Genomic DNA, 16,613 nt, shown 5'->3' on the forward strand with positions numbered 1-16,613 from the left:
AAGCATTTCAATTTGTTTATTTGCAAGATATTAACAAATAAAAGCTCCAAACTTGTTTAAACCCTCTTGTGTTGTTGAGAGTGGCATTCTTTTTTGTCATTTCAGAAACTTTAGTGCAGTGACTATATGCGTTTTAATAATAATTCAAATGACCAAGATCCTATTTCTAAGCTATACACGGACAATGTATGGGATCCTATTCCATGTGATGTACTGCATATGTCTGGTGTCTTATAGCAAGTGACATGAATGCTGTAACAGATATCTTAAAGGTGTGTCCAATTGCTTTATAATCACAGGACCAACCCATGCAGAGCCGTGCATCCATCACTTCATGGCTCAAATTGCATGAGTGACCAAAAGCATTCCTGTCTTTCAGTAGAAATTAAAGAAGATCAATCTGTTAGTGTTTATTAGATAAACTAAACCATTTCTAATTTTATTCACTGTGTTTTAAGACAACATGAAGCATAAAGTGTTCTCATGTCATTTCTAACTGATTTACCTAGCAAACATGCAGTATAACCTTTAACAGGGTAAAACCTAGATTACAATATCATTAAATACAGCAGCTATTGTCTGCTCTGAAATTTAGATTAGTTGGTGGTAGGTCATTCAGTGTCATGGCCTTTAAAACTATGGAGCACCTTACCACAAACTCCCTGCCTCTGCTCTTCATTTCTTCTTTTAAAACTCAGCTAAAACATACCTTTTCTCTCAGTACTTCCCTCTGGCTTAAGTGTTTTTTCTGTCTCTAATTTGATATGTAGTATGATATGCAAGTAAAGTGACCTTGGGTTATTATTATTATTATTATTATTATTATTGTATATATATACTGTCGCCTCACAGCAAGAAGGTCACAGGTTCGATCCCCAGGTGTGGCGGTCCGGGACCTCCACCTGTGTGGAGTTTGCATGTTCTCCTTGTGTCTGCGTAGGTTTCCTCCGGGTGCTCCGGTTTCCTCCGGGTGCTCCGGTTTCCTCCGACAGTCCAAAGACATGCATGTGAGGTGAATTTGAGATACGAAATTGTCCATGACTGTGTTCAACATTAAAATTGTGAAGTGATGAATCTTGTGTATGGAGTAACTACTGTTTCTGTCATTAATGTAATTAAAGTGTGTAAAACATGATGTTAAAATCCTATAAATAAATATTTGCACCCTAAAACATGCACATAAAGCCAAAAGAGCACTTGTGTATTGCTGGCTGTTAGGGTACAAGTGACAGACAGTGACCACAGCGAATTTTATCAACCAAGCAAGCATTACCTAACAGTAACTAATTTATTCAGTATTTAGTTGTGTATTATACTATCTAGCTGAGGTTAATCTTAACTAATGTTTTAGCATAATGTGACATACCGGCACTTTTCTATAGTCAACTTACCATGAGTCTATCAGTTCATGTTTTACATTATATCATGCAGCACATTCACTTATCATCTGTACCTTTACCTGTTCACACAAAAGTCTCAAAAAGGTAAAGCTAGTTAAACCTCTGTAGTAAAACCCAGGCTTGTCAGTCAGATTGTCACATGGAGCAGAGAAAATGTGTCCACTACTCCAGAGTCCAGTACTGGTGTGTTTCATACCGTTCCCTCATTTAACAGTGAGATTCCAGCTATGAGTCTCTAAACCAACTGTTCTTGTGCTTGTGTAGCTTTATGGAAAGCAGTATTGTGTGCTGCAACCTAGGATGGATTATTTTCATTTTTTAAGTGCTTTATCACTTAGCATATGTTCTGCTTTGGGGAAGCACGGTGGCTAAGTGGGTAGCACTGTCGCCTCACAGCAAGAAGTTTGATCTGGGTTCGATCCATAGGTGGGGCGGTCCGGGTCCTTTCTGTGTGGAGTTTGCATGTTCTCCCCGTGTCTGCGTGGGTTTCCTCCAGTAGCTCCGGTTTCCTCCCACAGTCCAAAGACATGCAAGTGAGGTGAATTGAAGATGCAAAATTGTCCATGTCTGTGTTTGATATAAGCTTGTGAACTGATGAATCTTGTGTAATGAGTAACTACCATTCCTGTTGTGGATGTAACCGAAGGGTGTAAAACCTGACGTTAAAATCCCAATAAACAAACACACGCTGCTTTGTGGATGGGATGTTATTACTCCTGGACTTTTTTTTTTTTTTCACAATTACCACAGTTGACCAGGCAGCTCTAGCATGGCAGAAATCTACTAAAATAGGTTTGAAAGATGGCATCCTGTAAGAGTGCTGTGATAAAAATCAGTGAGCTCTACAACATGAGCCCTTCTATCACCAGTGTTCGGCTGTTCCTCTAGAGAATGGGTGTGGCTGAAATAGCAAAATCCACTAATTAAATGAAGTGTTTACTTCACACATAAAGAGGATGTTTCTGGTCACTAATCGAGCTGTTTTTGACTAACTAGAATATACTAGTGGAATTATGTAACATGTCTAAGGGGTTTTTTACACCTTGGTACTGAACCTACTTTAAAAAAAACATACCACATCCTTTCTTTGTAGGCACGAATCTTGCTCGTTGGTTTCAGAATAAGTGGTTATACACGTGGCCCAAAACCACCCTGCTCTTTTTAATGCTTAGAAAAATGTGAGTTTATCTTTGTATTAAATTATACAGTAAGAATGAATGCACATGAAACAATGTTTTCTTTGGAATTAACTTAAAACAAATCTAAATAAAAAAAAAAAAGCATTACCTGAGAACTGGAAATGAAAGTAGCACTTGTTTATAAAGTCTTCATATAGGAATTCCATTAGCAGTTAAGCAGTTTGCTTTTCAAGTTACAAACCAGTGCTCTATTATCATCCCATCCCATTCTAATCAACAAGTTTCAGACATGTTGGCATGTTATATGGTAATACCATTTTTATCTTTAAAGCCTTTTACATGTAATAAAATAAGTTTACATTTTAAATATGATTGATTATAAAGTAATTGATTATAAAGTAATCAATCAATCAATCAAATTCTGTTCATGGTGTAAAATCAAATGCACATCAACCAAGGGAAAATCACAAAGTAAGATACAGTATAATTTAATCAAATTTATTTATTAAGTAATGCTGCAGTGATGACATTTATTAGGGCTTAGCAGTTAACGTACTAGGCTCTTTTTGTAGTAAAATCCTAGCACTGTTGCTGCAACTGTTGTGCCCTTGAGCCGGGTCCTAAATTTTTAGCTGCTAAGGTGTTGTATCCCAACTTAAATTGTAAATGGCTTTGGATAAAAGCATCTGCCTAATGCATATTAAATATGAATATGCATATTAAAACAGAATGCAAGTGCTACAAAGGATCTGTAGGCAGTGGTAGCTCAGCTTAAGGTTCCAAACTAGTAATTGTAAGGTTGTTGGTTCAAGCTCCATACGGCCAGTTAATAATTTCTTTAAACCAAGCCTTTCTTCATGTCTTTATAGACCTTGCTTTGTGCACAGGGGCACAGTCATGCTGGAACAGGAAAGGGCCTTCCCAAAACTGTTGCTGCTGAGTTGGAAACATAATGTATTTTGTTTGTAGTTGATTTATTACACGAAACACATGAATTTAAAAATCTGAAGAGGTATCCCAATACTTTTGTCCATATAGTGTTTATTGATCTGACCAAGCAATTGCTACAAGTTGCAGTTTAAAAAATTTTGGTTGCTGTCATCAAGTGTCTCAAAGAAAGCACCTGTTAGCCTTTACCCACCCAGCCACAGTGGGTATTGAATCAACAACTATCTGATCACTTGTCCAGTACATTATCCATGTAACTGATTTGCACTATAGTTCTATAGTGCTCCGTAATGCACTGATGGCAGTAATGAATTAAAATAGCATTTAGCAACTATTAGAGCTCATTAGTGAGTCATTGGTGTTGTGTATAGTCTGCTGACCCATAAGCCATCAACTATATTCCAAATGTAGGATAAAACCTTTTTTATTAGTGACTAATCTTTGTGTTTTATTCTTTGTGTTTTTCAGATGAGCGTGATCGAGTACAGAAAAAGACCTTCACAAAATGGGTGAACAAGCATCTCATGAAGGTAACACCATCAATCCCCACACATATCATTTAGTCTATAAAACACTAATTCTATACAGTTATGAAACATACATCATGCCAGCCTAGAGGTGAACAGTCGTGTACTAATAACTGTAGCTTGGCTTGATAGAGTGCAAATCCTTCATACCACAACTGTGAGACAGTCACTCTGCTGTAGCTATCATTAACATATTATGTAATCCTTCAAGTCTTGTCCTATAAAGTTTATTTATAGTATTATTTTGGCACTTTTGATTATTTGGTGTGTATACATACATATATACTGTACATACATGCATATATACATAGATACATTAAGGGAAGTTTGGTGTACCAGCCCTGGGTCCCACAGAGTGCCTTACTGTGTGGATTTGGGTATGTTCTTTACATGTACATGTAGATTCTCATGTAGACATGTAGATTTAGGTTGATTCTCTTTACTTCTCAAAAACATGCCAGTAGGTTGATTACCATTGGCTGCTCTAAACCACCTTAGGTCTGAATAAATAAATGAATAGTCAAGTGTGTGTAATATCCTGTTATTAAATGGTGCTCTGTCCAGTGTGTGTTTCCATCTTGCCTCTCACAGACCTGATCAAGATAAATGGTTATTGATCATACACAAATTGAATGTAGTTTAGCGGTATTGTATGTTAAATCGTTGCTGTATATGCACTGAAAAATATAAATACTGCCAGTAAATAACAAAACTAGGTTTAAAAATTAGCCAACCAGTGCAAATATGTAATACAAATTGTAAAATACCATCAGTTATATCTAATATAAAAAGTATATCTCATGGTAATAGTATTAGCTCATTGGTTACGGTACTGGACTATTATTAGGAAGGCTTGTTTGCAATTTTTAGGTCATAGTTGCACTTTGAATGTAAGCTTCTGCTAAATTATGTAAATAAAAAGTAAATGTGGCATAATAAATAATTTCTATTATGTTAAATATTCACACATGTAAATGGTTATACTTAATTGTCTTTTTGTTTGAAGCTTTATCTGAGCATCACCATAAACAGAACTCGGTGAATAAACCAACGTTATCACCATGCTAAAAAAAAGTACCCTGGTTTGCCTGCCATTACACATAGAAAGGAAGAGAGAGTTAAAAAAAAACTTTCAAGATCTGACATAAAGGAAAAACCCTATATAAACCCAGAACTTTCTACTGGTGAAATGTGTGTCTGTAGTTGCGTGCCAGCGTTTGTGGGTGCTGTGTGCAAGTGTGATGGTGAGTCATCCACATCTGGTCAACCTTTATTTTCTGCAGCAGAAAGAAATGGTTCATGCCTCCCTGGGTTCACCATCTGCCCAACAGGCATTAAGGTACTCGGGAGCTGCAGGATTATATACCAGTTTCTTTATAGGACCTGCTAACCAAATGACTGGGAGTTAGATTTCTACCAAAAATTGAATAAAGGGGAGATAAAGGGAGTAAAAAAGTCAAAAGCAAAATGAAAAAAAAATCTATCCCACAAACCACAACTATAAACTAATTTTGTGAGAGCAGAAGAAATACATCGTGTTAACTTAATACATCACTGATCTGTATAACAGTTATTCTCTAGGCTAGTATCACTGATAGCATTGTACCTGTACTTAGCAATGACAATAAAGTTGAATCTATCTATCTATCTATCTATCTATCTATCTATCTATCTATCTATCTATCCATCCATCCATCCATCCATCCATCCATCCATCCATCCATCCATCCATCTATAAGGATTTTGTGTTGTACTGATATGAGTGTAGTGGGTGCAGCAGTGTTGTTGGGATATAAAACACTTAAATGTCAATAGAGGGGGATTAACACACATTGTGCATGAAAAAAGAAAATAGCTTAAGTCTATCACTATCCACCCACAACAAGTGCTTACAGGGTCTGTGTTTTCAAGAAAGAGGCCAGTAAGATAAAAAATCCCAACAACATCACTACACCTGATACACTCATCCAGGAACAACACATTATTTTCTCATTACCATGTTAGTGCCATTGTGTTGCTCAAAAAAGGTCTATAACCCAACATCATCTGTTTAGTATACAGTATACAGATGGGCTACAGTCAGTAACTGTATACACACAAAGTTCATCTGTATGGTAGGTGTAGCTTATAAAACAATGAATGTATGTACCAGATACTGTAGTTGTTTATAATAAAGTGCTTAGTCAGAGAAATCCAATTTGTACATATCTTGTACTTTTAATCTGACACAATATAGGGAGTGTACAGTCTCTGGTTTACACTACAGATTGGTGACTCAGGGATTTTTCTGTAAACAGATAGCCAACTGTAAGAAAATACTAAGCATTAGATTTCTGTGGTCCAGCTGCCACTAATAGCAGAATAAATCATTTAGTCACTGAATCAGACACAAAATAAAAGAATAAAATAAGAATAAAAATAGGGAGTTTGCTAAACCAAGTTAAGACTGTTGAGTATAAAATATTACATGTAGTGTCAGCTCCTGAGAGCCTGGTGAAAAGAAAAAAGCCAATGACGGTACTAGAGATAATTCAGAGAAAGGTGTTTTATTCTTATTTTACTTTACTATACAGTAAGATTTTTGCAACATACTGTTGTCTTGCAGGCTGAAGTGGTTCCTTCTCCCTACTAAGAAGAACCTTTATTTGTCATTATACTTGCATACAACGAAATTTAGTTTGACACTCTCCAAAAAGATAAAAAAGAAGAGGAAGAAATAGTATTTAAATAAACATGTGGATAATTACACAACAGTCCATATACATCCGTATACAATGTAATGCATCCGTATACAACGTCTCGTCCGTATAAAACATAATGCTGTTCTGTTGTTCTCTTCAACCAATCTTTTCTTGCATTTCTAATTAATTCCTAACCTAGAAATGTTTAATCATGTAGGGAACTATATCTTACCAGTCATGTAACAGTGTTGTTGCTGCTTCACTGAATTTTATAATGAATCTGTGGCTGCTTTAGAACAAGTTGTGTAGAGTGCATCTGATCACAAGAAGCCTAACTGCATGTGACCGGGGTCATGTACTGTACTTCGTTTTCAGATGTTAAAATGCTACTGTAACAAGAAGCAATGACTTGTGACTTCTTTTGTTTTGTAAAATGACCAAATGACTAGAATACAAAATAGTTCTTCCTAAATTCATGCAATGTTTAAGAATTAAGAGACTTTTCAGTATTAACAGCTGGTCACTTGGCTTTAAAAATGCCTTATGTGTTTATCAGATCTGGTTTTTAAGACGTTATCAGCATTGTGGTAAAGTCTTGACAGTCAGTGCAACATTACAACTTGTCAGATCATGTTTACCTTCATCTGCTTTTCTCTCTCTGTCATCACATTCGCTATACCTTATAAATTAAAATATGCAGTTACCATATATTTCTGTTCTCTTCGGAGTCTTACTTTCCATTATTATTATTTTTTTCTCATTTCTTGTCCATCAGCACTGGAAAGCTGAGGTAGGTTGAGTGTTGAAACAGTGTGCTGACTGAACCTGTCCTGCATGAAGTTTGCGTAGCCTAATAACACATTAAAATGAAATGTCTCCCCCTTGTGTTCTCCAGCACTTGTTGCTTCTACCCACTGCTTAAGCCTCTTAGCAGAAAGAACTACAATAACCTACAGTATATTAAATAACAATATGGTGCAAATTGATAATCAGAGTAGTACCTATCTTTTACAAAATGGCATGCAATCGTCATTCTTAAAATTACTTTAGTGCTTGGTAAATCACACTGTGGCCACTACATTAACATTTCTTATTGGTACTACTTTATTTTTGCATCCTTAAATAGAAATGTTTCAAATTGCAGTTGATTGCATTATTATAGTTCTTGTTTTAAATACAAAATTGTTCTTACCCTGTAAATCAAAATTTGGGCTTAAATGTTCTTTTGAAGGAGGCTTTAAGCAAAACCTCTAGATGATTCTATTACCGTGATAACAAAATACAGATCAGAAGAAAATACTACAGATCAAAGTTATGAACTTGCTTTGACACTTAAACTGTCTTGTTTGATTTGATTTGCTGTGCAGTTTGTCTTCATTTATTAATTCTTAGTTTGACTGTTCAGTGGTTTACTGTCTGCTTCTTTAATAACTATTTAATTATTACTAAGTAAAGAAATATTTATATAAATAAATAAATTAATAAATAAAAAATAATTTTTTTAGTGCTTACTGTTTAAAAAAAATCCTAATGTATTTGATAGGTGGACTTGTCAGACCACAGCCCATTGATTCACGTTTCCATTTTGCATCAGTCCTTCACAGATGAACCTGAACTCAGAATAATCAGCTCTGTTTCTAGATGTTTTTAATTTGGTTTGCATTGATTATCTATTTCTGGCCAAGAATTCTCTGAAGTAAACCAAAATCATATGATTACATTTACTCCATATTAATTTATTATGAAATTTTGAAAGATTTGGAATGAATAAGGATTAATTAATGATCAGGGCCATTCAGTATTAGTTCTATGACTTGCCCTTTAAACACAGAAAAATTCTCTAGGTTTTATAAATCTGTTAATAATGTTATGGACCGTGGGTGGTGAAATTCTTAATAACTGATAACTAACTTTGTTTTCTCTATTTTATTTGCATTTGTCTTACTTTCCCAACAGTATTGAGTTTGTTTTAATAAACATAGGTATTTTTTATTGTTTAATACAATATTTTCAGGGTTATGGTTAGCATGTAACATTGAGTATAGTTATCTATGTGTTTGTAGTTGGTTTTTTTAAGTGGATTTTTTTTAAAAAGAAACCTGTTCAAATGATGAACCAGATCTTTTGGTACATTGTTCGTCTACAGTTCTGCCTGGTAATTAAATACAATCATATTTGTTTATCTGTTTATTTTTAGGCACAGAGGCACATCACAGACCTGTACGAGGATCTGCGAGATGGCCACAACCTCATTTCCTTGCTGGAGGTACTCTCTGGAGAGACACTGGTGAGTCTTACAGCACACATTTAAATTATAATATCCCAATGGGTACCACTAAACCAACCTCTTTTACCAACCATTACTACCTCTTACTCTTGCACTTCTGTAATTCAGATTTTCTCTAGCTCGACCTGTAAATCTCTCCCTAACTTACAATATATCTGCATGAGAGTTAACACATAAATATCAGGCACCTTGATGAACATGCATTGAATTTCATCTTTTCTTGCATGCCACTGTGTTGAATTTATACAACTGACAGTTAGACTGGGCGATTCGACAATATAATGTCAAAAAAACAGATACATTTAGATTATTAGACCTGTGCTGTGAATGACTAAAACAGTGCTGTCTATCCCAGTATAACTGTACAGAGGTGCTTTATGTAATCAGATTTATTTATTCGTTTGTATAGTGTATTATACAGTTGACACTGTCTCAAAGCTACTATACATAATTCCAGGACCAAAATAAAGAAGTAAATAAAAGATTACAACTTGTTTAGGCATTTAACATTGATTGGCCCTGTTTGATGGAAGGAATGCTAAATTGCTTTTTGGTTGAGTGATGGAAAAACACAGTGCTGAATGGTGATGGAGAAATACAGAGGGTTCTTTGAAAGAATCTGCTGTTGGCTGGTGTGATTTCCATAAAAGAAAGATCAAAAGGATGACACATGACAGATTTTATTCATACAAGACACCACCTAGACACAAACAGGATTTATCTTTAACAGAAAGACCAGCTCTGTCTTTTTAGGTCAGCTGGTGAAGAATAATTCAATTTGTATAGTGCTTTTTGAAAAACTTGTCTCAAAGCTGTTGTACATAATTCCAGGACCAAAAAATAAATAATAATAAACTTCTACCAGCCTGGCTGGGTTTTCAACAAAAACAATTGGCCCTGTCTGAAGAATCAAATGCTAGCTTGGGATTCACTTCCTTGCAACTGCAAGAACAACATTTACTTTGTGGTTAAAGTGCCGGGACGACTGATGGAGAAACCCAGAGTGCCGATAAATAAAGATGGCTTTTTGGAGGAATCTGCTGTTGGCTGGTGAAAAGAAGTGGTCAGAGGCTTCACACCATTCACAGAATAGCTGAGATGTGGTGTTTCTTTACTGTCTCAAAATGACACACTAGTAGGTATACAGTGACTACAGCCCAGACAATAATATTTTGGTTCAGATACCAATTTATATAGGATTGTATAAATGTAGTGTATAATATAGCATACAGGATTTTGGCTATATCATCCACTCCACTTTAGACCTTCATGTGAGTTAGGTGAACACACAACTAACCCACAGGGTTTCAAATGCTCAACTGCATTACTCACTTCAACTGCTCTTTCTGTTTTTCTTTCTATTGCATGTCTTTTAACTTATTAATATGGTGTTTTCTGACCCTGTTTCAACATCCTGCACTGGTTTTGCCCCTGACTTTTCAGTTTTCTACTTGGCTGACCTCTGCCCTAACCTTGACCCCTTTGCCTTTGCCTCTTCTCTTGCGATGCTCTTGCTGGGGTAGCCGAGGGAACGTGACGTTGTCAGGAACTCACGGTTGGTGAGTGGGTCTAGAACTTTCTGACTCGCCTCCTTAGGAGGTCTGGCATGCGTCACTCCCAGGTGACCTGGGTTATGCATGATGTCACTTCCTGTGTCTTGTTTACCCCTATAAGAGATGATCTCAGGTAGATTGATCAGGTTTTATTAAGCATTTTGCAGTTTGTAAGTGTTGCTGTTAACAGACATTGAAATTTTCTCAACCTGTGCTGAGTCTGATATGATAATGCGCATTGCCTAAATTTCAGCAACATTGTTTTATTAAACAAGTTATTAAATATCATCTCTGTAAATATATGTAGCACTTATGGCAGTTTCATAATGCATTTTTAGTTTATCTTTTAATGCAATGCTACATGGCTTACAAAACACTACATGGCCAAAGATATGTGGACACCTACAACTAGATTTCTTTAGCACGAACAATAATATTTAGTTAGTGCCTTTTGGCGCTCTACAGCCTGGAAAGGCTTTCAACAATATCTTAAAATATGACTTTATGAATAGCTTTATTTATCCTCATGTTAAGTGATATGGCTTGCACACAGCCAACATTCCAAATTATCCCAAAGGTATAGGATGGGGTTGAGGTCAGGACCCTGTGCAGACCAGTAAGGCTCCCCCATAATAATCCTGGCAAACCATTTTATATATACTAATTTGCTAATTTTCTTAGACCCCACCTTTAAATTCAATGATTGGCTCTATACATTATGACAGGTATAATGTCTGCCAAACTTGCACTTATTTGTCATGATGTCAAAATGTGAATCCTGATTCATTACACCGAATAATGTTTCAACCACTACAGACTCCATGGCAGTGAGCTTTTACACCCCTTTATTTTATGATCCATTAGCAATAGCTGCTGTTAAATTAGCAGAATCCATTGTTTAGAAAAGCCGTCCACATATTTTTGCCAATCTAGTAAAGTTGTAAAAACAGAATTATTTATACAGGACTGACAAGATTAGCTGAAAGCCAGTGGATGACTTATGTGTCATCAAGATCTCTTGTTTGGCTATATGACTGATCAATGCATGATCTGGATTGAATGTACTCTTGCCACAGAAGTTTTAAATAGTTCTGCTTTGAATATTTATTGTGGAATCATACCCAGTTTAACTTGGTCATTGTCACCACTATGAGGGAACAAGTGTTTGGGGACAGCTTGCTTTTTTCATGCATTGCCCATGTTTGAAAGATCCCATGGCACCTTAAAGCTTATTTGATACTTGCAAAGAAACACAACAGAAGTTGAACTAGTGATACTCAACAAGAGCCAGAGCAGAGCATCAACAAACTGCAATAAGGTTGTGGTAGACGGGTAACAGTTGTAAGAACAGTTTTACACTATTTTAATAATAAATTTAGAGTTTCATACACTGACTAAATTCATTATACACTGATTAGCCAAAACATTAAAACCATCCACCTAATATACTACCAAAATAGATTTAATATGCTGAGACATGCTCCACAAGACATCTGAATGAGTCCTGTGGTATCTGGTACCAGCAGCTTCAACTTCTGTAAATTTCGGTGGATCATCCTACAGTGCATTCTGGTGGCATCTCTTCCACAAGTAAACAATGCCCACATGCCCTGCCTTCCATGATCATGGAGAAAACAGGATTTATCGGACCAGTTGACTTCTTCTATTGTCCTTTTTATTGTTCCTTCCTAATTCCAGTGCCTGTGTGCCTTTGTTGCCTTGCTGGTGTGTTACACAGTGGACAGGAATTAGCATGGACACTTTGACAGGCTTGTGCAACACAACCTCATAAACAGAAGGATTTGATGCACTGTGACACATTCACCTCATTATCAATATTGAATTTTTCGCAATTTGAGCCTTTGTTGGTTCATACCAGACTCATGGCTTTCATTTCTTATGGTATCAATAAAGCTTGGCCACTCAACAACCTGTCGACTTCAGACCACTGATGGTGGGTTCTCACCATGGCTGCCTGTGAGCACCCAAACACTGTTTTCTGTACTCTTTCCCATTGTCTCACTATAACAATTTGGCCCTTATTATAGTCACTCAGGTTTTTGATATCTGCCCATATTTGCTGCATTCAACATGTGTACTACCATCAGACCAACATTTACTACATCTGTGACTGTAACAACTGTTACACAATAGTCATTGCCATGCACATTTTTGGTGCATGGTCCTACTGTTTTGGCTGATTGGTGAACAAAGTATATTGTTCATTTAAATATTTATTATTCATACTAATCAGTTATAAGTCCACACCAAACTTCAAGCCATGTCCTTATGGACTTTGCATTGTTCACAGGTGCTGAAACAGAAAGGAGACTTTGTTAAACTGTTATCACATTGCTGACAGCATACTTTATTTTATATAAATTGGCAAATTAAAATCTACAATCACAACCAACAATCAATCCAATTTGAACTTCCTAACATTTTTATGCAGATGAGCTACATTTGGATTTTGTCTACTGATTGTTGACTCTAGACTGCCTCAAACATTTACAGTAAAGAGTAGAGGTGGGTTATCATTTTTCAGTTGTTATCCTCAAAGCCTAGTTAGGGTTTATTAAAGAATTTTAAAAAATATAGGTGTCTCTTAACTTTTGCTGGCAAGTGTGCATATCAAGTGTACATGACAAATACAGTTTTCTCACTTTTTGGAGCAATAATGAATAATCACCCTCTCATAACATGTGTTCCTCAGCCCAGAGAGAAGGGTCGCATGCGCTTTCACAAGCTCCAGAATGTGCAGATTGCCCTGGACTTTCTCAAACACAGACAGGTAAGTCTCTCACAGTCTCACTGCATTCAATTTTTTTAGATTGTTCACAGGCATGTGAAATAAATATTTATATATTTTTTAAAATACTATTAATAAATAGTATAAATAGTATATTATATACTATATATAAAGTTGTATATTTAAACAAACTCCACTGACTGTATCTCCTATACCAGGTAAAACTGGTCAACATCAGGAATGATGACATAGCAGATGGAAACCCTAAACTGACCCTTGGGCTGATATGGACCATCATTCTTCACTTCCAGGTAGATTCAGTTCAAAGCATTTTACTGCACATTTACAGCAAGAATGAAAAGCAATAAAACTGAGTTTCTAGTAGTTGTTAATTACCTAGTTGACAAGTTGAGAAATGACTCAGCAGCCACAATATTACAGCATGCAATGATATTATTGTTAAGGCCAATTCACACCCTGCACAGATGTGTGTATCTATCTTTAGTGTGTTTTGATCAGCTCTATGAGATATTCTATATGCACAACTCCATTACCCAAAATATTTCCTATACCCAAACAAAATTATGATCATATGAATCATATGAATGAACAAATAAACACCAACAAACAACGGCTGATAAGTAATATTTACCGGGCAATATCAGCACAGTGAGTTTTTTAACTGGTCTGTCAATTATGTATCAATGCATGATTGCTTTTGTGTTTGGGGACATGGTTTTGGAGATAACAGTGGCAGATGTTTGGTTCTTGATATTTGCTTATCTATTTTAAGAACTTCATGAATCTTGTATAATCAGACATCCCAAGTTGCAAAAACTAATTTCAGGGATGTACACCCGGACCTCGATCCCGAACCCCAAGCCCAAAAAAAAAAAAAATCTCTCGCACACAACAAAGGATATGAGTGATAACAGAACTTTTAGGAGCTGCTAACTGAGCTACTAAGCTAACTGTTTGCGTCACAAACACATTAATGTGTGCTACATAGTGCACTAGATAGTGTGAAAGATAATAGATTTATGTTCCCTACATAGTGCACTAGATTGTATATTAGAAAAGAATGTATGTTCCTTACTTAGTGCACTATAGTGTACTAGATAATAAACTTATGTTTCTTACATAATGCTTTAGGTAGCGTATTAGTTAACGGATTTATGTTCCCTACATAGTGCACTAAATTGTATATCAGATAACGGATTTATGTTCCCTACATAGTGCACTAGATAGTATTTTAGATATTAATTTATGTTCCCTATGTAGTGCACTAAATAGTGAATTAGACAATTGGTTTATGTTCCCTACACAGTGCACTAGATTGTATATTAGATAACGGATTTATGTTTTCTACATAGTGCACTAGATAGTATTTTAGATATGAATTTATGTTCCCTACGTAGTGCACTAGATAGTGAAATAGACAATTGGTTTATGTTCCCTACACAGTGCACTAGATTGTATATCAAATCATGGATTTATGTTCTACACATAAAGCACTAGATAGTGTATTAGATAACGCATTCATGTTCACTACATAGTGCACTAGAAAGTATAACTAGATGATGATTTGTGTTCCTTACATAGTGCACTAGATAGTGTATTACATAATAGGGCTGGGCAATTTTGCAAAAAAAAAAAAATCTAGATTATTTTAAAATCATACCCGATTGTCGATTACGATTTCGATTTATTTTGTTCTTGTATAATGCAATTAAAATAAGACTCAAATTTCTTTTTTTGCATTGTAATTAAAGGCTGCAGAAGTGCAAAAATAGTAACAGCACCACCTATAATTATCCTTTTAAGGGACTCAAACTTTATAACAATAACGATATCACAATAATTAACAATAATTAAAACAAAATAGATCTAAATTATCTATATCCTTATTTATCTATATCTAAGAATAGCTCACAAACAACTTTTATTTTAAATAATGTTCAGCAGAACCTCCTTACATTAGGAAAAAAACTACAAAAAGTTCTTTACAGGTTTCTTAAAAGGAACACGAGCCTTTACTGTGCTGTTTCCACCACTGAGTGAGTCTGTATCAGTATCTACATTGGGGGGGCATCAAGTGATCACTCAGCTCAGCTTTGATTTTGTCCTCTTGTGATTTGGGGGGTGGATACAACATTTTAAACATTTAAGGATGTGTAATGTGTCATTTTAGTCCCATAAAACTTTCAAACTGTATTAACCACTATTATGTGTCGTAGAATGATTCGATTCTTTTGAACGGCCCTTTAAGCCAAAATAAAGGAACCGATTCGCGCATTTGGGAGTCGTTACATACATACGGCTCTTTAAAAGGAACCGAGACAAAAGATCTGACTCCCTATCGCAGAATTCACTGCAGCAGTTTCCCAGACGCGATTTTTTTACTCAGTAACGGATGTGATTTAAAATGTAGCGAATTACAATTCTTAGTACAAAACTTACTTAAGTAAAAGTAAAATTACAGGCTGTAAAATCTACTTTATAAAGTACAAGTACACAAAAAAAACGACTCAATTACAGTAACGCGAGTAAATGTAATTCGTTACTTTCCAGCCAATCCTGATCGCTCTCATCGGCTCCGTATTTTGATTCAGTTCAGCGGTGTTTGATTCAGTGAATCTTAATTAAACTCTTCTGTTTGTGTCTCGTTTTGCAGATCGTGTTTGCGCTCCTTATTACTGAATCTAACCGTTACCGTGTATAATCCTTGTTGTCTTCCGTTTACTGTTTTGGTTTTCGCTGGTTTTGGACTCTACCTGATTTTGTACACTGTTTTCGCCCTTTTTATATTAGACTTTCCCTGATTTATATTCCGCGGGCGTCTGGTCAGTTTCTGCTTCGTGACATGTTGGTATTTTAATTAAAATATAAAGTATGTAAACAATCGCGATTGTCACATTCTAACATCATGTGAAAATGTTCATGCGAATTAACCGAATTAATCGTGAAAATCACCCATCCCTATTACATAATTAATTTTGTTCCCTACATAGTGCACTAGATTGTATATTCGATCATAGATTTATGTTCCCTACATAGTGCACTAGACAGTATATTAGACAATTGATTTATGTTCCCTACACAGTGCGCTAGATTGTATATCAGATAAGGGATTTAATACACGATCGGGGAATAAAGTCTGTGTCGCCTGCATGCGAGTTTGTGTCACTCTTGTCTTGGCCGCTCGTTCTAGATTCCAGGAGATTTTATCTGACTTGCGGGCATCAGGGAGCCGCTATGTATATGCGGGAGACTCCCGGAACTTTCGGGAGACCTGGGATGTCTGTATAATTATCAAATTTGATTTGGTT

The 16,613-nt window shown here is 35.8% G+C and overlaps 1 protein-coding gene across 11 annotated transcripts in view; it reads left to right on the forward strand.

Moving 5' to 3' along the window:
* The window catches only part of pleca (plectin a), a 171,911-nt gene that overhangs the window by 107,893 nt on the left and 47,405 nt on the right, over positions 1-16,613 (forward strand). For 7 of the 11 annotated variants that reach the window (XM_063014810.1, XM_063014755.1, XM_063014768.1 and 4 more), the window contains 5 exons: positions 3,956-4,017; positions 8,893-8,982; positions 10,506-10,541; positions 13,249-13,326; positions 13,503-13,595. In XM_063014810.1, coding sequence (XP_062870880.1) covers positions 3,956-4,017; positions 8,893-8,982; positions 10,506-10,541; positions 13,249-13,326; positions 13,503-13,595 — 359 coding nt within the window. Of the gene's footprint in view, positions 1-954; positions 1,013-3,955; positions 4,018-8,892; positions 8,983-10,505; positions 10,542-13,248; positions 13,327-13,502; positions 13,596-16,613 lie in introns of those variants that run through there. The other 4 variants (XM_063014835.1, XM_063014761.1, XM_063014795.1 and 1 more) reach the window with 2 other exon arrangements.

Source organism: Trichomycterus rosablanca, chromosome 2 (genome assembly GCF_030014385.1).
Source record: "Trichomycterus rosablanca isolate fTriRos1 chromosome 2, fTriRos1.hap1, whole genome shotgun sequence".
NCBI classification, from domain to species: domain Eukaryota; kingdom Metazoa; phylum Chordata; class Actinopteri; order Siluriformes; family Trichomycteridae; genus Trichomycterus; species Trichomycterus rosablanca.